The sequence below is a fragment of the Ptychodera flava genome, chromosome 22 (assembly GCF_041260155.1).
Source record: "Ptychodera flava strain L36383 chromosome 22, AS_Pfla_20210202, whole genome shotgun sequence".
Lineage (NCBI taxonomy): Eukaryota > Metazoa > Hemichordata > Enteropneusta > Ptychoderidae > Ptychodera > Ptychodera flava.
In genome coordinates this window covers 8,581,808-8,605,079 of record NC_091949.1, presented here as the reverse complement: position 1 = coordinate 8,605,079, position 23,272 = coordinate 8,581,808, and the positions used below count along the sequence as shown (strand labels likewise).

The window sequence follows — 23,272 nt, the reverse complement described above, 5'->3', positions numbered from 1 at the left end:
TCAAGAAAGTTCCCTGTAGTAACTATGGGCGTGCTAAAATTTACATTAAAAAAAATTCATTTCCATGAATATTTTGCAATTCTGTTCATTTGGTAGATTTATGAGTTACACAATGAGTATAGTTGTTTTTCTGAGTTCCTGTTCACCATCGTGCAAACAAATTTTTTGCATGCCCATACAGAAATTCCTGTTGTGTTCTTTGTCTTAATTTGCATGGTGTATTTTGTAATGCCCATAATTATTCAGTGATATTTCAAAATTCTGTCAAAATCTAAATTTAATTGTGCATTAACCAGGAATAAAAATTGAACCATAAAATTTACACCCGAATGCATTAGGTTGTTGTACAGAATAATGCACAGTAATATGCTAATTTCACAAATTAAAATTTGATATTTGAATGTATTGAAGCGTAACTGCCATAAACACTCTCACCTTTTGTTTTTCCTGTTTTTTGTGATTTTCAGGTAATTACACCAAACGGTAGAGTACACGTGAATCCCGCCGATATGCATCTGAGAGAACCGGACCCCTCGTTAGTTTCTAGCAATCATACAAACCATAAACCTAAAGGAAATATACGATCATTTGAACAGCGTGAACAGGAACTCCCGCCTGATGAATTACAGAAAATCGGTGGAAAACAGTACATTTTGAATCCGTCATGGAATAAAGGGCACACGTTATCTGCACAGGGGGTGACGATACTTGATGAAACAGAGCAGGACGATTTACGAGAGGCTATTATGTTGAAAAACAGCGGACTTGGTCTGTGGATGTTGGAAGATGTTCAATCGACTGCACTTTAGTTTCATGTTTGAAAGTCTCACATTATCATCCCTGCCCTGCGACGGAGTCGAAGAATCATCGGCAGATTTCCTGTTGACTGGCAGTTTAGTCCTGTAACCCCTGTTTTACAATACAGTGGTCTTGCAGTGCCCCTGAAAAACAGTGGGATTGTACCATTAGCAAGCAGTGAAGGGGTTAATTCAAAACTGCTCCAACTGATACAAAGAATCAAAATGTACGGCTGACTTCATTCTGTGTTGGCTGACCCTTGTGTAATATCTAGAAATGCAATTTACATAGCAATACACATCAAGACAGTGAAAGCTGACTGGATCCCTGTTTCAAGTTTTGTATCCGAATGAAAGAATCTACAACTCTACATCTATTTCAGCAGCAGTTTGTAGCTTTGGAAAAAAATGGAAAGTTAATTTTGACAGTGAAACAAAGGCGCTGGGCCCATCTTCATTATGGTATTAATCAGTGCTTGTCTAAGGGTGCTTTTCATTATAGATGAATGCAGACATACTCCCTAGGATGATGATTGGTCGGACACTAGCCTAGAAGTGGCCCAGTATTCATCATTCTTACAAATGTAATGCTGAAACAAATCTGGCAAATCTCTCTGAGGCATTCCTTATGAACTTTTTATCATGAATTTCATATACTTAATAATTCTATTGTTTGCCTTGTTTATCAAGGTTTAATTGGAAGAATTCATTTATTGTAGCACACACTGAAAATTTCTCAGATTAATAGGATTTGTACCAAAGCTTTAGATACATCAGCTGACCTTGAAAAAACATATTCAGCAAATCTCATTCAGACTGAGTGTCCAGTTATAAGACTTGCCATTTTTGTCATCAAACTTGTTGTCGATGAGTCGCTTTGTTTGTCATGAGCCAAGTTCATATTTTTTTTAAGAAAGTCTTTTAAATGATGTGCCCATCAGAATAGTTATGAAAACTTCATGGCTGTTTCTTATGCAAAGTATTTGACATCAATCTTTGCGGTTACTACCCTGTTTGTAAATTGTTGGTTGGCTTCTGCTAAAATGGTCCATGGAATATCTGCTTGTGTTTTCCAGAGTATTTTCAGTCATTTGAAAAAAAATCCTCATTTCGTGTTGTTGGAAAGTCAATGTCATGCGAAACATGGTGCAAAAGTCAATATGCTATGCGAAATTTTTGATTTAAAGAGATCTGTGAAAGGTGGAAACTGAAAGATTTCGTTCGTCCAACATAAATGAAGCTAAACACAGGTTTGAATTGACAAGTTATTCTCCAACTAAAAATATGGCCAAAGCTTGAAGTGGGACATCAGTCTTATATAAATAATGTTTTTGGTTTCAATCAAAAAAAAAGGACCAGTATGTTAGATATGAAATTATAAGATGCAAACATGAATCAGTCAATGTTGATAGGTCTTGAGGTAATATGAGAAGCAGAATGTGAGGTTTGTTGTATGACAGCAATTCCATGCTTACTTTCTCGCATTGGAGGAAGAGCATGTGGGAGCGCCCTCATATGGCGTACCGTCCATTATGTTTTCAAATATGACCGACTTAAATGAATATATGTACTGACTTTGCAGGTGCTTTGAGTTTATTGTCTATCGGGAATCACTTTTCTGCAAAAAATCACCATATTTTGATGAAAGTGTGTGCGTTTGTGTGAGTGCTTGCTTGATATAAGGAGTCGGTGTTTGTGTTCCTGTAAATTTTTTGAACCTGGAGATTCTAAAAGATGTAGAAGAGATGATTTGATGCTTTCCTGTACACTGAACTGCAACACTGACAAGAGTGTTGATAGAGCTTTGAGTTTTAACCCTTGCATTGAACGATCAGCATTACAGTGGCAAATTTCAAAACCGGCAAAAACATGACTTCATCCAAAAATTCTGCTCACTAAATCCTCCATGAATATTTTGTAAAGCCATGTAGTGTAGTGCTATGATTTGTTAAACCCCGCGGACGAAGTCCGGCGGGGACTTATAGATTGGGTCCCGTCTGTGCGTCCGTCCGTCCGTCCGTCCGTCATCAACAGTTTCTCAGACACTGCTGAACCAATTTCGTTCAAACTTGGCACAAAGGCATAGCACTATGACCTACAGATGCACGTCGATTTATTTTGTGATACGATCGAATTTGGCCGCGAGGCGGCCATTTTGTTGCGATTTTTCATGTCTTTGGACCACAACTCAGACATCCTTGAGCAGATTATGTTCAAACTTGGCACAAAGGCATAACACTATGGATGTCAAATAATTTGCGATATAATCCAATATGGGCGCGAGGCGGCCATTTTGTTGCGATTTTCCTTGTCTTTGGACCATAACTCAGACATCCTTGAACAGATTCTGTTCAAACTTGGCACAAAGGCATAACACTATGGCCTACATGTGCATGTTCAAATAAGTTGCGATACGATCCAATATGGCCGCGAGGCGGCCATTTTGTTTGCGATTTTTCGTGTCTTTGAACCATAACTCAAACATCCTCAAACTGATTCTGTTCAAACTTGGCACAAAGGCATAACACTATGGCCTACACATGCATGTCAAATTATATTGCGATACGATCCAATATGGGCGTGAGGTGGCCATTTTGTTGCGATTTTTCATGTCTATGGACCATAACTCAGACATTCTTGAACCAATTCTGTTCAAATTTGGCACAAAAGCAAAATAGTATGCCCTTCATATGAACACCAATTTATTTTGTGAAATGATCCAATATGGCTGACAGGTGGCCATTTTGTTTGCGATTTTTTCATGTCTTTGAACCGTAACTCAAACATCCTTGAACCGATTTTGTTCAAACTTGGCACAAAGGCAAAGCACGTACTATGGCATGCATATGCATGTATCAATTAACCTTGCGATAGGATCCAATATGGCTGCAGAACTGCCATTTTGTTGGAATTTTGCATGTCTTTGAAGCATAATTCAAAGGTCATTACACCCATTTGTCCAAACTTGGCACAAAGATCAAGCACTAAGGCATACATGTCAATTTACTTCGTGACATGTTCCAATATGGCTGCCAGATTGTAAATTTTTTTCCAATATCTCTGCCCGATGGTCATTTTTGGATTTTTCATGTCTTTGAGGCTTAATCATATGCAAATATCCTTAACCAATGTTGTTGAGACTTGGTACAAAGATAAAGTACCATGGCATACATATGCATGTCTACTAATTTTGTGCTATGATCCATATGGTCAAGAGACAGCCATTTGATTTCAATTTTGGTGTGATTTTTTTATGTCTTTGAAACATAAACATAGGTCACTGTCCCTCGATGGACTGATTTTGTTCAAACGTGATACGAAGATAAAATACTATGGCTGCATTCTTGTGCACATTAAATTGTTTCATTATATGATCCGAAATGGCAGATGGCTGATTACAACAACATACCCAATCCCATAGCATTTCGAAAATTCCACCAAACCATGTGTATAGTATGTGCCGTCATGACACTAGAGGCAGTGAGGGCATCGTTATGTGTGATGTAATCAAAAGTTCCTTCAGTGGTCATTACCGGCAGAGATGAGTCATTTATTGAACGTTCCTCAGATTACTTCATTATGCAAGTCACAGGCCTGATGCACCCGTTGCATCATGTCATTCCACAGCGACCTAGACCACAGCTACCTAGACACCAAAGATTATGACAAAATGGACAAGCGGGGACTGTGTCATCAACGATGACTTGTTTAAAACCGGAACGTCTGTGGTGTTAGAATAGTAATGGTTTATAGTTCAGGCTTGAAGACTGATAAGAGTCATGACTGAACTGAAATCTCAGCTTTTTTGAGAAATAAATATTTGCATTCAGTAAACTTTTTACACACCATAGAACAAAGAATGCTATGTAAATCTTTTGATGACTTTGTCAATATTTTGCAAGAAAAACCAAAATCTAAAATAATCGCTTTTTATTTAAAAAGTACTAGAAATCGTAGTTTACATTTTTTTAATTGGCTCTTAAACTTCCCTGACATTTACACATTCTGTAGCAACAATTCTTTTCAGAATTAGTCAAGTTGCTAGCTTTTTTCTATGTTCTAATAGTTTCAGATTCATTCGTAGGCAAGTTGTGTGTATAACAGCTTTTTTCATCCCCCTTCACTAATTACCAATTGATCATATGGGATGTTTTCATGTTGTAAAAACTAGTACAACTCAAAACAAGAATAATATTTTTATCCAAGAGCTGTACATGTATATGAGATATGGTCCTGTAATATATTTATGAAGTGATTTTTTTTTATTTCTGGAAAGTTTTAAAAATATTTATTCATAAAGACAAATTTTATAGAGAGGAATTCTATCACAGTGTCTGTATTACAACTCATTATGCAAAATAACAAAGACACAGTGCCTTCATTGTCGTAGATATCTCATAAAGCTTTATTGCTCAATATTACATCACTCAAGTCTTGTTTATGAAATGCGCATCATTACCATATTTGTAACAGTAAATATATGCAGTCTATCTCCAGCAAAATGAAATGGATATTTAAATATACCACACCATATATGGCAATACCCATGAAGTGGCTTGATCTGCTACCATATATGGCAAAAAATGAATATTCATAAATTGTTAGTTTTAGCTACATTGTAGCAATATATTATTGTTGCAGTTTCCAACTCTATTTTTGATTGGTTTGGTGACCTGTTCTCTGCAGATTGGAGATGCTGACCCATCGCCTTTTTTGTGACATCATATCAATGTACATATCTGAATTATTGGGTATAGAGATAAAGTGCATCAATTTTTAGGCAGTGTTCCTAAACCTTTTTGAAATGTTTTAACTGAACAACACGCAACGTCAAGGGGTCCCTAAATGCTTGTTTCTGTATCCTACCAGATCAACATGTATAAAAAAGCAATTTAAGGTAGTATGCGCCTCAAATTGAAAGACATAAATTTTGCTTAAACTTGCCATGGGGCATTTTTAAACAATGCCATTTCAAACTCAAGAATAACAATTAAGGGGTCTGGGTCACTTTGCAAAATTTTATACTCTAGAAACAAATTACCCAATACTTGCTGATACATGAAATTCAAAATGGCCACTTTCACCATGTTAACTCTATGGGGTAAATTTGATTTTCTCAAAAGCCAAGGAAACTTTATTTTCTCCACGAGCACTTTAAAATGAGCCCCAACAAGTTGTAGACCACAAAGGTATTGTAAAAGTTTGAAAGTCCAAATATCTCTCCCAGAGGCGTATTCTACCTTTATAGGCTTACATGCCTGAAAGCTTGTCTGGCATGTTCTCCTATTTCAACGTTTTCAAGTCTATATACCAAAGCGATTTTTTATTGTGTACGATATTTGACCCAATTTTTACTAAGTAACAAATGCATCTTTCCTTGCCACACTTGAGTAGGACCCCTTGAGTTTTCTCGTCTCTCCGATATTATTTGTTGCAATACCATGACCCCCATCCACCCCACCACAACAAATTTCTATGACAAATAGATGATATAAAAGCAAAACATGGCTGTATACAGCATCAATTAAACCGATTTTTGGCCTAAAAAAGTTGAACAATTCTTAAATGAAACTAATAGTTGCCAAACATAAAAAGTAATAACGAGATTACAACCAAGTGTATATCTGTATGGTGACAAGGTCAATTTAGATCAACAGTCAAGCTGTCTGGGTCAGATTGGGTCAAAGATCAAGCTTGATGGGCATAAAAAGCAATTATTACCGTATTGCCAAAGATTTGAAGAGAGGGTTATGTTAAAAAAATTACATTGATGAAAAGAAACTTTAATGTGTTGCAAATAATGATTTTATTGAACACTGCCGAATGCTGGTAGGTATGTTATGTGTTAAACTTCTGTAGAATTTTCTGTTCGCTTGTGCATTTACTTGTGCTTGAAAAGACAGTTCAATAAATCTGCTAAATTTAAATTTGACATATGTCTGTTGCAGTTCCTTGCAGGATGTGAGAATTGTGTGCGAGAGAGCAACTTGAAATGTAAAAAAAATTGAATGTACATTTTCACAATTTATAGCAGACTCCCGTATGGAAACTGATTATCTGATTGCTTCAAACAATTGTGGTACCGTTGGAAAACTACTCTCTGGTTGTTTTATAAGAAAAATTTGGTTTGCAATGATGTTCTCAAACATGTTCATTGAAATTTAAACTTCCAGTGTAAATTCTTTGGAATACTGAAGTCATTGGATGTCATTGGTATGTAATAGTACATGTAGGCTTCCGGCTTGAGCCTGGCATTGTTGAAATTGACCAGTGTCATACCAAATGTAGATAACGTGCTAAATACATACACTGGAACGCATTGTTGAAATTGACCAGTGTCATACCAAATGTAGATAACGTGCTAAATACACTGGAACATATTTGACACATTTTAGTGATGTATCAATTTTCATTCGTATAACCCCCTTATCACTCGAAGTATAACCTCATACAAAATAGTCCCTCTCTCTCTCTCTCTCTCTCTCTCTCTCTCTATATGTATGTACTTGTCTATATGAATATTGTTTACAGTTGTGTTTAGGATAATATTTCATTTTTTCTAGCCCTCCAAAAACCAACTAAATGGTGTGACTTTGATCTTTGAAGAGTCAGAACCATACAGAGGCAGTGTACACATTTCAATGATTTACAGTGTTTATTGACAGTCCAAGTTCAAAACAACAATTAAATTCATGATCCAAAATGTTTATATTGTAAAAAAAACGTATCTAAGAAATAACAACTAGCTATTGACATTTTTTAACATCTACAGAACCACATATACCTACAGGGGCTCACAAAGTCATCAATCTGCCGGTTTGTTTTGTAACTTTACAAAATGTTCTAATTATCTTTTACCACGGTAACGAGATATTTCAGAGGGATGCTGTTACAATATTGAACATATTGATCATTCTCAATGCGGTTACAGCTCATGTCTTTGAGGATGCATTTACTTGGAAACCCAAACGCCAACACTAAATGACCTAGCCCCTACGGAATTCTCTGAAATGTTCCAAGTGATATGATGTTTCATCAGTCGAATAAACATCTTAAGTGGAGTTGCATCTTTGTTACAGCTTTTGTTCATTTTCTTTTGATGCAAACTGTCAGCATTTCACGGTGATATCGTGGGCAGAGTGAACAAAATTGGGAAGAAACTGGTTTCATTGTGTGATCCTCCACATCCAACGTTTTAACAAACATTTTTTGATTTTGAGCAGACATGCTCCAAAAATGCATTATGCTTTGGAGTCCACAAGCTGAAAGGCACACATCTCTACGTTGATGCAATCGCATAAGCTGAGTTAGTTTTACAATACTTACATTCTAACATTTCTCAGTTTATAGTACACATTACCTTACAGGTGATTGATTTGAAAGCATGGTAAGAAGAGTTTTCTTTGTACAGGAGTGTCAACCTACAAAATACAGATTTCTGCAGAAGTAAGACTACACACACACATACGTCAAAGCACGACACCAAAGTTAGGCAATGCATAAGACTGATCCCTTTGAAGAAAGATCCAACCTAAGCAACATTGACGGCAGGTGAATTAACAAACTAGAAATCAGGGGCTATCTGTTGACTGTTTGATGATCCTAACTTTAACTACAGAACACGATCTCTAAAAGATAGTATGGAGATATTGAAATATGATGAAAGAAATTGTAAGTTATTCTATTACCGAAATAAGATACTTTATTTTAGTTTCTTTTTTGCTGATATAAATCTACACTTCTGCGTGTCACCCTAGGTTCGCATTGAAGGTCACGAGGTCAATCGTTCTATGATTGTGCAAACAGCAGTCTATAAAAAATCCCACTCAGCATATTGAACTGTGACTCATGTACAGAAGATAAAATGACACAACTGAGAATCATCATGTGGAAAGTGGTGATGATGAGAAATCTGAATATATTTATTTTGAGGATACTTGCAAGCAGGAAGTTGTTACATTTGTGATTTACTGTGGAAATCGTAAATGGAAAGTTGAATAAAATGCCCTACAGTATTTCTGTCATTACAATATTTATGATGGCAGTACACTGGCCTTTTTTGATGAGAATATTTACATAACACTCCTATGACATCATTCAGATATTTGACCTGACAGCATATTTTGACAAACTTTGCTATTATCAGTGATAAGCCTGTAATGATGGTGTAAAATATTAAAAACTTCACAACATTTTAGCTCTATGTTTTTACACCAAAGTGAACAAAAAGTCGGAGGGTAACAGTTATTTGTGCAGCTCATGTGGGAGAGAGAATCAAGACAGCTTTAACCTTTTCAACCCCCTATTTCAGTGTAAAGGTCCATCTTTGCCATGAAAAACAATGGAATTGGGTCAAACCATTGTGATGAAAGGTTAAACTACTGTTCTATGCATGATGACCCTATATTTTACAAACTGTATAGCGATATAAATTTTGAGTGTGTTTCCTCTGAGAATCTGAACAAAATTTGTATGCATCAACAGTTGACATGTCAGTGTTTTCTGATTGAATAAAATATTGATTGAGAAAATACATAGAAAATTCATAAAATTCATAAACAGTCATCCAACTTTGTGTATGTTTATGAACACTATTGTAAAATGTTATCACGATTAATCACTGGTTTACATGCAAGGAGAGTTATATATCAGATTTATCACATATACAAAGTGATGTACATTATTCTAATTCACTTGGCATTTGACACCTCTTTACAAAGCAAGAGAAGGAAAGTCAGGAATTGATGGTCCCTTCAATCATATGTGACCCTCTACAAAATCCCAGTGCTCAAGACTGGCAAGACAGAAGAATAGTGGGTCCATGCGACATTATGGTAGGGACTATGATTGTATTTATTCACCAGTAAGGGAGTACGTGACTTAAAAATGACAGGATTTAAACTTTTGCTCAAACTATCCTCAAGGAAACTTTCAACCTTTTTCTTTCAAAATCAAGAATATAAATTGGGGTTCACTGTTCAAAATTTGGCACCATGAAAACAAATTATCGAACATTTACTGACACATGAAATTCAAAAATGCCTTCAATCCCATGTAAACTTTATGGGGAACAAGTAAATTTTTGATTTTGACAAAACTAAGAGAGTGAAAACTCACTCACTCCACACACTTTGAAATGAGCTCCTACAAGCCGTACAGCAGAAAAGTATTGTAAAAATTTGAGTTCAAGTGTCCATCCCCCCAAGACACATCTGACCTTACAGGGGTCCCCAAACAAGTAATGGTTTCTTCCACAAAGAGAAATGGGCAAAGAGTTTTTCAGGCATTCGCTGAGAACAGGATTGCACCAATTTGTGGCTACAGGTGTGTAACAACATCACTGAAGCACTCATGCCTCCAACCATGAAGATGTCAACATTGATTCGCTGACTTCCACTCAAACACTGATATTCCGGCTTTTCAAATTCTATCTCTAGTACAGAATACCCATCTACAACCTGTACATTATACCTTTAAACACACATCTAGCTTTCTCAGAGTGATGGCAGTGTAACGTTATACCTAGAACTACATGTAATTCATCCTACACTATAGCTGGACTTCAGATGGCAGTTTCTCTCCCTTCAGCCCAGCGAGGAGATTCCTAGCAGCAAGCACTGCCATGTCTATTCTTGTCGATTCTGTTGCACTTCCAATATGAGGTAGGACCACTGTAGACAAAGAAACAAACAAGCAATTGATTGGTGAATGCAAGAAAACATGACAAACATATTATGACAAGAAAAGTTCTCAATCTCCGTTGACAGTACACTAAACTAATGGGGGGGGATTAAAGACTTAAAGGGGCAGTTTTCTGCACATTCTGAATGTCAACTTCATTTACTTGGCTTCCACTCCACATGGATGTTGAAATACTAATTATTCAGCCTGTTAACACAGACTGTGAATATGCCACATGCATACATGTACATGGGCCAGAAAGCTAGTATCTCTACGTACAGGTACTGTGCTGTGTCTATTGATAAACTGACCTTTCACACTATTCTAGTTCTAGCAGCAGATTGTCAGAGAAGTAAACTTACCACAGTTTTCTAATTCTAGCAGAGGATGATCTGTAGGGATCGGTTCTGGTGTCGTCACATCTAATCCTGCAGCTCTGATGGTTCCGGATTCTAACGCATCTAGAAGGTCGTCTTGGTTGACTAGAGGTCCCCTGAAATCAACAAGCATGCGATTTCTGAATGCTTGGTATGAAAAGAATTTGCCATCAGAACAAGACAACTGTATAGTGAGAATGGCTGGCCTTATTGGATAGTTATAAGGTAGAATGTGCCTTGGGGACAGATATTCGGAACTTTACAATATTCTTTTGGTCTACCATTTATGAGGGCTTATTTTGAAGCTTACGGAGTAAGAACATTTTCACTGGCTTACATTCTAACCAACATGTCCACAACTATTATTGTTGATCTCAAGCAATATCACGAAGAGCAAAAATATTTCTCTGGTACCTTTTGATATGAATATCTCATAGAACACAACATGCACTACAGAGATGGCTCTACGTGAGCAATGCATTGTGGGATTACATACCTGCTGGTGTTTATAAATATGGCAGAGCTTTTCATTTTACTAAACGTGTCCATGTTGAATAGTCCGTGTGTTTCTGGAGTCAGCGCACAACACACTATGACAAAGTCAGACTGATTTAACAAGACATCTAAAGAAACTGAAAAAAAAAGTAAAAAATATGTAAAAAATGATAACACCATCCAGTGAACATTTTCAAACATTGTCCTATAAACTGTATAACTTAACTGCATATTTTGAATTTATAAAATTGTAGGATATATAATATCACAGACATAACTGTGTGACCAAGATTATTTGTGATTGGTGCCTATCTAATTTATGCAGAGCAAGTGTGTTTTTGCAACATCCAATCAGAAGTCATAAACATGTCTATTTACCATATTCAGCAGGAAGTACACCTGCATCAGACCGAGGATTCCTATTGGTGTATAGAAACTTCTTCACACCAAAGGGTTTGAGTCTTTGGGCAACGGCCATTCCTATTCGTCCCAATCCCACAATTCCTACCGTGCTGTTGCTAAGACCAACGCCGCACATCCATAGAGGGCTCCATGTTCCCCATCCACCACTGTAATAGAATGGCAGAGAAGACACAATGTCAGTAGTGGTAATGAGCATATTGAAACTGCTCACACCAACATCATCAAAGTGACGATAGAGGTATGAAACATGTGGAAAAGTCATCTTTGAGAACTCACTGGAGGAAACATTCACATAGGTATTTGTGTAGCGTGAACACTGAAATTGGAGAAGCAGGAATACTACCAATCCAGTAACACCTAAATGCACTGTCCTCGATTTCTTTTTGCATAGGTCAAAAGTTGTCACAAAGTATGATGTTGTATAGAATTTGCCTGTCAAAGGGGTTGATCTTGAGTTCAAGAAACTCTCTCAAGCCTGAGAGACGTAGATACTGATTAAATACGATCAGGATATTATTTCATTACAAATGATTTCATGAGATTAAGTTTCCATGAGTATTTTACACATCTAGTAGAGGTCATAGGTCACTTATTGCTGGAAGGTCAAGGACCACAAATGCAAATCCCCACCAGTATGTACACCAGCTGCCATAATCAAAAACTGCTTCATATAATTTTCCACTAGAGCACTAATTAAGCAAGAACTAATTAACTGTGCAACTTTTAAAACTTTCGTAATGTCTTACCATCGTAAATAATTTATGAGATTAACTACCACTTCCTGACATTCCATAAAACTGACACTAGGCAGGTGTTTAACTGGTACTGCTATTAAAACTAGAGATATGAATGTTGCCATGATGATGACCTACTTTCTGACTTGGTCAGCAGCTTCCATGAGTCTCCTTGACACAGATAGAAGGAGAGCTACGGTCAACTCTGCCGTCGCATCCGTCAGAACATCTGGTGTGTAGCCAAGGGGAATATTTCTGGATTGAAAGAACATTAAGATTTGATTTAAATTTACTCAAAGGGGTTTATTAAACATAATAATATGTGTTTGTGAAGGACAGTGTAACCCCTTTCTCCTAACTTCACTGCTTAGTGATCCAACTTTGCCATTAAAAACAACTCTAAAAGGAAAATAAAATTTTCAGTTTTGGAAAAACTAAGACAGTGAAATTGATCTTACTTCATGCCATTTAAAATGAGCCCTACAAATGGTAGATCAGACAAAAATTGTAAAAATTTAGAGAATCTAAATATCTGTACCCAACGTGCATTCTACCCTAATCTGTTAACCATCCAATTTCCTGTAAAGAGGTCTACAATCACCATTGATAACGATAGGTTTTGGCATGGATGTACAAAAATATAGTTGTACAGCTATGGTTTTGGCCAAACCATGGTGGTGATAGGGTTAGACAGGGTAATTGGTAATTGACAAAATAAATGCTGGCCATTACTCAAGTTTAACAATCTACAAACAGGAGGGTGAAGTGTAACATTTCTAAAACTTGAACATCAGCTTCATAGAATACACCGATGTATTTGATGAACTAGCATGAGGTCATTTAGTGGGACTTGTATTGCAATTTTCAGGCACAGACACAAATTGTGATTCATTGCAAAACTACATGTGACTGTACCCTTGCATATGGTGCATTTTGACAAAGGAATAAAAATTATCAATCTACAGTCATGATCTCCCTGTCAGATGGACAAAGTGAAAAGTGTTCTCAACAGAGACTTGGTAACACTTAACATACCCACCGCGATTCCTTGTAAACAAGACCACATTCACCATAGACAACAATGGATTTGGGCAAAACAATGACGGTAGATGGGGTAAGTACTGTAATGGTCTATGAAAGAAATGAGAACACTAACCTCTTTTTCACTTCATCCAGGCTGATATGATCATAGCCTACTGACATGGTGCTGAGAACTTTTAAACTTGGTCCTAAAGATACACCAAAGTGAATGAGTTAAAATTAAGGCAATAATTACCTAAAAGCAGAAAGTTTTCAACTTTTGCTGAAACTTTACTTCACAATACTCAGCCAATCTCTTTCACGATCAATGATAAAAATCAGGGGTCAACCATGCAAATTTTGATGGTAGATAAACAAATTACCTACAATTTACTTATGTTTGAAATTCAAAATTGCCACCATACCCTGTCTTAATACATCTATTGTAAAAAGTAACTGTTCAAATTCCTTAAAACAAAGAATATGGATGGTGACTTTGTGCACTATACAGGTTCCAAAATCAATCCAGAAAAGGATTGTAAAAATTTGAGTCTAAATACTATCCCCTGATACACATTATACCTTAGCAAATTGCTATAAAGAATCAAAGACTTTATAAACCTTGTAGAATGCTGCAAATTAATAATTATCTGTACAGAAAAATATCAGTGATCTACAGAACAGAAGGGAAGATTACTTGACTCACAGTCCACATAGGGATTATGCTTGAATGACAACTGCACACACACCCACATAGCTAGAAATCAAACACGCCTCACCAACACAGACGTTTTCTACTCTGTGCAGCTATGATAGCATAAATTTTTTCTCCAGATAGGAAAATTGATCAAGAGGTGACTATAGACCGGCTATGTATGTGCATGTTACTTGCATGTATTCTGGAGCTATGTAGCACTCAATGAGTATCCAGTAAAATCAAGGTTCACGGCTACACTAAAGGTTCTCAAGAAGTGGATTTTGAGAGGTGGGACTTTGGTCATTCCTCAAGTTATAGAGCCTATTAATATGTTAATTGCGATGAAAAATCATGTTCATAACAAAAAAATATTAAAATCATATGTTATTATGTAAATTGGTTGTCCTCTATTTTCCAAGCTGTTGAGAACACTGACCATGCTATGCAGCTATGGATTGCTAGTCGGTATTTTGTGTACCAATTGATCAACCTTCCTTTGCTACAAGCATCGCATTCTTACAAGCCCAGTGGTACTGGCAATGCAGTAATTTGAGTTACTGTGTGGAGATGCCCATAAGATATTGTACAAACCTGCTGCATCCAGCACGCCTGCATCAATTTTGTCTGTCAGTAAACAGTACAAGCCATGCATGCCAGGGATGTGTCGAAGAAGTTCTGCTCTCGGAACGGGACTGTCTGATTTCCATTGAGTAACATCACATCTGCAAAATAAAAAATGGGGCCCGGGGGCACCGACGTCCTTTGTACCTCGTACTGTTTATTAATTGCCATAAATGTGAAATTTGGCAAAAAGTCAAATTGTTTTGACATAAATGAAAGTTATTTGAACTGGTTGGTTACCGCTCCAGCATAAGTTCAAAGTGTGGATTCTAAGTATCAACAAGTCATCGTTGATGACACAGTCCCCACTTGTTAATGGGTACTTTGATTACAGGTCCTCAGAGAGGATAAAGTCCTCTTCATTAGGTCTGTGATAAAAATACTTTTGAATAAATTCGCTTGATACATGTCTGAGTTGTAGTTCAGGACATGAAAAAAATCGTAATAAATGGCCACACGGTGGCCGTATTGGATCGTATCAAAAAACAAATAAATGTGCATATGTATGACATAGGTCAATGTCCTTGTAGCAAATTTGATTAAAATTGGTTGAGATATGTCTGAGTTATGGCTTGTACATGAAAAAATCATAACAAAATGGCCGCACAGCAGCCATATTGGATCGTATCACAAAACAAATTAATGTACATATGTATGACATTGGTCAATCTCCTTGTACCAACTTTGAATAAATTCGCTTGATACATGTCTGAGTTATGGTTCTGGACATGAAAAATGTAATAAAATGGCCACACGGCGGCCATATTGGATCGTATCACAAAACAAATCAATGTGCATGTGCATGACACAGGTCAATGTCCTTTTACCAAGTTTGAATAAAATCAGTTGAGTTATGCCTGAGTTATGGCTCTGTACATGAAAAAATCGTAACAAAATGGCCGCACAGCGGCCATATTGGATCGTATCACAAAACAAATTGATGTGTATAGCTATGACATTGGTCAATGTCCTTGTACCAACTTTGAATAAAATCTGTTGAAACATGCCTGAGTAATGGCTCTGTACATGAAAAAATCGTAACAAAATGGCCGCACGGCGGCCATATTGGATCGTATCACAAACAAAATGATGTGTATAGCTATGACATTGGTCAATGTCCTTGTACCAACTTTGAATAAAATCTGTTGAAGCATGCCTGAGTAATGGCTCTGTACATGAAAAAATCGTAACAAAATGGCCGCACGGCGGCCATATTGGATCGTATCACAAAAAAATTGACGTGCATATCTATGACATTGGTCAATGTCCTTGTACCAAGTTTGAATAAAATCTGTTGAAGCATGCCTGAGTAATGGCTCTGTACATGAAAAATCGTAACAAAATGCCGCACGGCGGCCATATTGGATCGTATCACAAAAAAATTGACGTGCATATCTATGACATTAGTCAATGTCCTTGTACCAACTTTGAATAAAATCAGTTGAAACATGCCTGAGTTATGGCTCTGTACATGAAAAATCGTAATAAAATTGCCGCCTGGCAGGCCATATTGGATTGTATCACAAAACCAATCGACGTGCATCTGTATGACATATGAAGTATCCTTGTACCAAGTTTGAATGAAATCGCTCCAGGCATCTCTGAGATATCTGCGTGAACGGACGGACGCACGCACGCACGCACGCACGCAGCACGCACGGACGCACACACGCACGGACATGACCAAACCTATAAGTCCCCCCGGACGGTGTCCGTGGGGACTAACAACCTTGATATGAACCATTGACCAGAAAACATTTGCTTGTTACACTCACCACACTTGTACTTAGTATTTGGAGTGTACACCTATCTACAATACAATGAAAAAAGTTTGGACTCGTAGGTCAACAGTGCATCTTTAATGTATGAGACTAAATAAGCTTACCCCTCAAGTATGTATAGGCCAAAAACATTATTTAATTTTAAATTATGTAGTGCAGGGAAGGACATACAATATGGTGAAAAGCAAACTAAATATAAAAACTGAATATACAATTATATGGAAATGTTGTTTTACAGTCATGAGTATCTGGTGTGTGCCGAGAGACAAATATTAAAATTGGACAGTATCATCCTGACCACAGTTTGTCTGACTGGTTGTTTCCTTCTGATTTTCTGACACGGTGATAGGTACAAAATATTATGCTATTCACGATAGTTACACAACATAGCTTGCATTTTGTTCACAGTAGAACTGAGTTTTACATGTAAGATAACTTTCTCGTAAACTGTAAATTCTGGCTTCTGGCAGCTCAAACGTCGCAATACTACATTTTTTGATATGATATGGAGTGATTTGCACACATGCAGTGACAGTCGATATATTCATAGTATGAGAGTCTACTGTACATTAAAGCATAGTGATGTTGACAACTACATGCATGCCAGTGCACGATTTCAAAGTAGCCAGGAGGAAATTCTAATGGTCTTTTAGTAGAAATATAGGTATTAAACGACAGTGAAACAAACAACATAAGTTATCGTGACCTTGCTAAACTGCAATCTCGGATCATGTATGATCTAATGATCATGCCAAATTACCATGTCGGATTTAGCCCTGCGTACGATGCTGTGTGTTCCGCTACAGCTATTCGCCCCGCTCACCACAGCCCTGCAAAGACCCGTACGTAGGGTCGGTGACTTCAAATCCATTTTGGGACTTGACGTAAAAAGCCAAATTACTGCCGAAATTCAGCGTTCTTGGGCCCAAGTCGTATCCCTGCCCGCCTCAGCTACTCGATCGCTTCCAAAAATGCCAGTCTTTTATTCACTTTTCGTAAATAACCGTCGATGTCGGCAACTCTCTCGCTAGCCCTGCGTACGTACGCAGTGCATTCCCTGTGTGCGTTCCAACACACAGCATCGTACGCAGGGCTAGCGAGAGAGTTGCCGACATCGACGGTTATTAAGTAAAAGATGATGTCAAAATCAATGCACAACTGTCGAAATTACCCAAAATAAGCAACAGAAAACTAAAAGTTATCGCTGTGTCGAAAGGACAGTATATCAACATAAAAAGACGCTAGTTTGTTATGACATGGAGGCCGGAGGTAGAAGGACAGAGCATTCCCTCGCTCTCACCCAGCTATTAGTACGGGCCGCCGGTGGGATTGCCTCGCTATTAAAAGCAATGGATTCGCCGGTACTGGGGAGTACGGAGGCCATCATTCTTCAGTCTATCGAAGGAGCGGTTCGTGCCAAAAATACATGACAGCAATCAAATATACGCTAAAACCTTTAAAACGTCAAAATTCGCAACTGACCGAGAAACATAACTTGTTATGTGCGCATGCGCATATTAAGGGGAGACCCATTTGATTTCGGGGGGGGGGGGGTATGCAGGAAGTGGGTATGGGAACTTTTTTTTGTTAGAGAGACAGCATTTTTTTATTTCTACAGTCAGACCTGCATCAATTTTTTTTTCAAATGGAGTAGCAGTGCAATTTTTCAAATTTAAGCCAGTGTTTCACATATCACAGGATGTTTTTATTTATTCATTTTACATTCCAACAAATGACAAACAAAATGGAAAGTCTATTATATATACAACTTTAAATTATAGAACACTTTTTTGGCAAATCAACTGTGATCAGTACTATACCTGCTTTTCTTTAAAACAGTCAATTCCTTTTAAGTTCTCAGGGGAGATGTTATCTTTTGTGGTCAGAGAAACAAGGCTCACACATTGTATTTCATTATATTTGTTGTTCCTCAATTTTCATTGTCAACTTGTAATCTTTCTAACATATTTATATTGAGAGAATAATGTATTGGTTTTAACACTAGTTTATTGACTCCTATCTTGTGTTTTAAATTTTCACGATTTAGAGAAGTCAAATAGTCCCATCTAGATATTGCCTACACCATTGAGATATTGCAACAGAAATCCTGAAACATGATTTCTTGGGTCAGAAAAGGGAAGGAAAACATCAAGTGCACCGAGGTGTACAGTAGTGAATGCTTATATCATAAGTGCTGGAAAAAAAACACATAAGAATTACTTGTGGTAAAAACATTTGCGTGCCTTTGGCAGCATGCCAGCAAAGAATACATGAGAATGAAGTTTCCAAAATTTTGCTCATTTCAACAGCATTGTGACAATTCCTTTTTTATTTCTGTCTGTTATGAGAATATTTTTTTCTCAAGCCATTACAGGCTTAATTTTTGTCTTTTATTTTACCTGGTGACAATTTTTTTTCCTCGAAATCCTCCATACCCCCCCCCCCCCAGAAATCAAGTGGTTCTCCCCTAAGTGAGCCCCTGACCTATACGGGCCAGTGGATTACTTCCTCAGTAGAACTGATATGCCTGCCAGTACCGGTGTTTATCGCCTGCGGAGGCCATCATTCTTCAGTCGATCAAAGGCGCCTTTCGTACCAAAAAATACACGACAGCTGCAAAAGTGCATCACTGTCAACTTCATAACTACAGAACATGTTGAAACACACAGTAAACGTTCACAATGTAAAAAATGTGCCCATACCGAGAAACAAGATGGCGTCCGTTTCGATTCTTCAACTCAGATTTTGTCCTACAGTTGTGCGCATGCGCAGACGGTAGCTTTAGCGAAAGTGAGGCAAAATCAAGTAAATATAAAATAAAATGGATAAAAATATTGTTTAAAAATAATGTAAGGCATGTATCACCAAATTTTGAACATTTCTGACGGTATTTCAACTATACGAACACCCATGCCAAACATCACAATAATCAAATCAGTGGTTTTGAGGAAAAAGTGAAAATAGTGGTTTTCAGAAAAAAGCTAAAAAAGTGACTTTAAAATGATTCAATCAAAAAAGAAAAAAGACCGTTTGAGATACATGCCCAAGTGACCACCAGACCAAATTTCAGAAAAAGTTACTGAAGCGTTTCTGAGATACCTGCGTCCACAGCATACGGCCCACTATGTTGGCCGTATTGGGCCGCGCCATCACATTAGTACCTTGTGCCCACAGGGCACAAAGTACTAAAATTGATGACACTGCCTTCCTGAGGTACCCTGTGGACACTGTGACACCCACACCAGTCCGGGTCATTTCCAGAATCGGCAACTCATTATAATAATGTATTCCGAATGTAAGCCAATCATCGACCAGATTACGTCATTTACAAAGTAGAGGTCACGCCAGGGTAACAAATCACCCGCCAAGAGTGATTGGCAGTTTACTGCTGCTCATTAAACGGGAAGTTACAGGACCGTGGGTGCACAATAGGATGATTTCTGATGAAGCCACCATTTGCATACAAAGGGTGGGAGTTTTTGAATTCTCATAGCATCGCTTGGACCGTATGATAAATTTGAATAATCATGATGGGCACTTTTGTAACATATGCAAAGAGGGGTCAAATGGTCGTACAGGGAACACATTTTGATACATATGCATTCTCTGACAAAAAAATCGGAACATTTTTTCAGATTATTTTAAACTCAAGTTTAGTCGCTATGTATTCACAGACATCATATGCAAGATTCAATGACAATGAACGCCCGAAACATGGCAAAATTATGGGATTCTGGGACCAAACACTGCACATCATATCAGTAGCATTGCTTTTTTCACATTTGCATAGATTTACGATAATCCGGCTTTTATAGGGGAAGTTCCTGTTTAAACCTCCGTCTTATAAAGTTCAACAAATTTTGACTGTCAACATGATCAACATGTTCTGCACAAGATCATGGCTACCAACAAATCCTGTAATGGAAAAAATAGTCGAGATATTTATGATTCATTTCTACCACCGGTTTATAGATTTCTCTCAAGTACCGAGAATCTTTTAGATGATCGTCATCTCTATTTGAAATACCTGTTTTAAAGGTTATTTGTGTAAGTACGCGTATGACCTTTTGCTAGAAGTAAGAGCGATGTCAGAGCTTTAAAATGATACCTAAGTTGTGTTTGTCGGACGCAGGCTAAAAATGGTACGCAATTTCGAAAAGGAGTGTTTACAGAGTGGCCACACAACTCTTCGAGATTTATGACAGAATCCGGCGCGATTAATTATTTCACAAACGACATCGGTATTCCCATGAAATGTGCAATGCAAAGTATTTTGGCATAACCCCTCTTTCACTATTGACAATATTTTTGACAAGAATCTTCGACAATACACAAAAAAGTTTTGTGAATGGTGCAGCAGAGGAGTTTATAGCACGTGTTTATAGCAAGACAGAGTTCAACACCATGGTGTACGTAAACTGGACGCATATGGAGGTTGTAAGGCAATACTATTTTTCCTGATGGGGCGCTGGCCGCTGATTGGCTAATGATAGAAAAAACATATTATGGTATAGCATCGCCAATTTTGGAAATGACCTGGACTGCACACTAGTGTGACAAGCACCATCACTGTCAATTCAGAATCAATCACTCTGTTATATTATAATGTCTTCCCACATAGCCTTTTACAACCATGGTTTGGCTCAAATCAAGTATTATATGGTAAGTGTCTAAGCTGCGCTGAACAGCTTTCATGTCTTCAAACTGTCAATACTGTTGAAATACATTAACTGATTTTAAGCAACTTAACCTGATAGTGACAGATAAACCTGACATGAAAAGAGTAGACTGAGCTTTACACTTTCTAAAATGCCAAGATTTTTAGTGCTTTCTACTAGTTTCAGGCTAGGCTTTAACCCATACATAGACAGTGATTTTGGTAAATTCAAGAAAGTCAGGCCTGAAAGGGTATGATGAGTACACTGTATATCATTTTCGGCTGAAAATATATTTTCATCGCACCTTTTCGTGTTGTTTATCGTGTTAAACTTTTCAGATGCATGGAATTGGAAGCACTTTACAGATTGCAGATACGTATACATATATCATATCCCTGTGTGTCCAGCCTTGGGTCGGATCGACCATGGATGTACAAAATCTATTTTTGTACATCCATGGATCGACCTATCTAACCGTTGGTCGAATCGTGGACGAGCCACTTTTACCTGGATGAACTTTGGCCAACTATCACCGCGACCTACATTATATAAGCTATTCACAAACTGATTCGCGCACATAATATTTTACTCTGGGAACCAGGTCAGCGCCTAGTACCGTCCTCGGCATTAATTTGGGATGCAAGCTGCACATCGCACTATATACATGTGTATTATTGTACCTGCACGACCTTGTGAGCGGAGCCTCCTTCAAATAAATTTGCGAGGAGTTCATCATCAGCCAGACCATTTCTAAGCTTGATCTCTAAGATAACAACACAGTCGTTTGAGAGCTATTCAGCGCTGGGACTATTCGCCCCATAGACGAGAGTACAGAAGCGAGAAATACCTCAAGTCTGGAAACAGAATGGCTATAAAAACCACGCCATGTCACATTCCGTGTCCGATTTCACTGTGAAAATTAGCAAGTTCATCTATCATGCAACCGTCGATCGTTCCCTATCATTCTAAAATTTCATACCTGATACTTTATCTGATTCAAAAACGCTCGTTTCGTGTGATTTTCGGCCGAATTCGACGGACACCTCGCCAGAACCTGGGGGTGAGCAACATTCCGGTCACCTCTTGGGTACCTCCACTTTACTGACGTTGGCGCCGCCTACCCATGAGGGATGACTGGAATGTTGCTCACGCTTATGTTTTGGCCAGGTGTCTCTCGAAACTCGGCCGAAAATCACAGGAAATGAGCATTTTGTAAGCAGATGAAGTATCAGGTATGAATTTTCGTGTGATTTTCGGCCGAATTCAGAAGACACGTCGCCAAAACATAAGGCATGAACAACCTTCAAGTCACCCCTCATAGGTACGCGGCGCTAACGTCAGTAAAGTGGAGTGCCCAACGTCCACTGTGAGGTGACCGGAATGTTGCTCACCCCCAGGTTTTGGCGAGGTGTACGTCGAATTCGGCCGAAAATCACACGAAACGAGCGTTTTTGAGTCAGATAAAGTATCAGGTATGAAATTATAGAATGATAGGGAACGATCGACGGTTGCATGATAGATGAACTTGCTAATTTTCACAGTGAAATCGGACACGGAATGTGACATGGCGTGGTTTTTATAGCCATTCTGTTTCCAGACTTGAGGCTTTCTCGCTTCTGTTACTCTCGTCTATGGGGCGAATAGTCCCAGCGCTGAATAGCTCTCCAAACGACTGTGATAACAAGGGCACAAAGATGTACCGAGATTATTGTTGTTATGGTATATTGGCAGTCAAAATGATGGGTACATTACGATTAGCGACTTACTGTGCCGAGATGATATCCAAAGCCGGCTGAGGAATATTTCTTGTCACAAAGACCTTAAAGCGTCCCTGAGAACTCATCGTTCTAACAGCGCCGGTTGAATTACTCGGGAAAAACTTGATTGGTTGTAATTTGTGTATATTTCCGATCAAAAATCTGAGAATCATCGTCTCGACATGGAGGCTGCCATCTTTCTGTGAATAGAGGCTTGTGGGTAATCCTCTG

The 23,272-nt window shown here is 38.0% G+C and overlaps 2 protein-coding genes across 11 annotated transcripts in view; one reads left to right on the top strand and one right to left on the bottom strand.

Annotated features, from left to right (window-relative positions):
- LOC139122618 (protocadherin-15-like) overlaps positions 1-3,069 on the top strand; it is an 88,918-nt gene extending 85,849 nt beyond the window's left edge. For all 9 annotated transcript variants that reach the window (XM_070688187.1, XM_070688186.1, XM_070688194.1 and 6 more), the window contains one exon: positions 468-3,069. In XM_070688187.1, coding sequence (XP_070544288.1) covers positions 468-809 — 342 coding nt within the window. In that variant the 3' untranslated portion in view covers positions 810-3,069. The remainder of the gene's footprint in view (positions 1-467) is intronic.
- Positions 3,070-7,433: 4,364 nt separating this feature from the next.
- On the bottom strand, positions 7,434-23,257 carry LOC139122610 (glyoxylate reductase/hydroxypyruvate reductase-like). 2 transcript variants are annotated; one of them, XM_070688171.1, is made up of 8 exons: positions 23,051-23,257; positions 14,816-14,946; positions 13,664-13,736; positions 12,646-12,762; positions 11,729-11,919; positions 11,352-11,487; positions 10,841-10,971; positions 7,434-10,468 (listed from the first exon to the last, which is right to left on the bottom strand). In XM_070688171.1, exons 1-8 carry the CDS (start codon positions 23,212-23,214, stop codon positions 10,347-10,349), a joined length of 1,065 nt encoding a protein of 354 aa, XP_070544272.1. In that variant the 5' UTR covers positions 23,215-23,257; the 3' UTR covers positions 7,434-10,346. The 2 variants fall into 2 exon arrangements, with proteins under 2 accessions (XP_070544272.1, XP_070544273.1); XM_070688172.1 differs by lacking the exon at positions 23,051-23,257 and adding an exon at positions 16,881-17,280.
- Positions 23,258-23,272: the final 15 nt, after the last annotated feature.

What these genes read in the sequence shown, in the direction of transcription:
- LOC139122610 (XM_070688171.1), bottom strand. Translation starts at nt 23,214, where the DNA reads ATGATTCTCAGATTTTTGATCGGAAATATACACAAATTACAACCAATC. An exon ending in GCTGCTGACCAAGTCAGAAA is followed by an intron (nt 11,920 to 12,645) that starts GTAGGTCATCAT and finishes ATTCTATTACAG; the next exon opens with TGGTGGATGGGGAACATGGA. An exon ending in TGTACTTCCTGCTGAATATG is followed by an intron (nt 11,488 to 11,728) that starts GTAAATAGACAT and finishes TTTTTTTTTCAG; the next exon opens with TTTCTTTAGATGTCTTGTTA.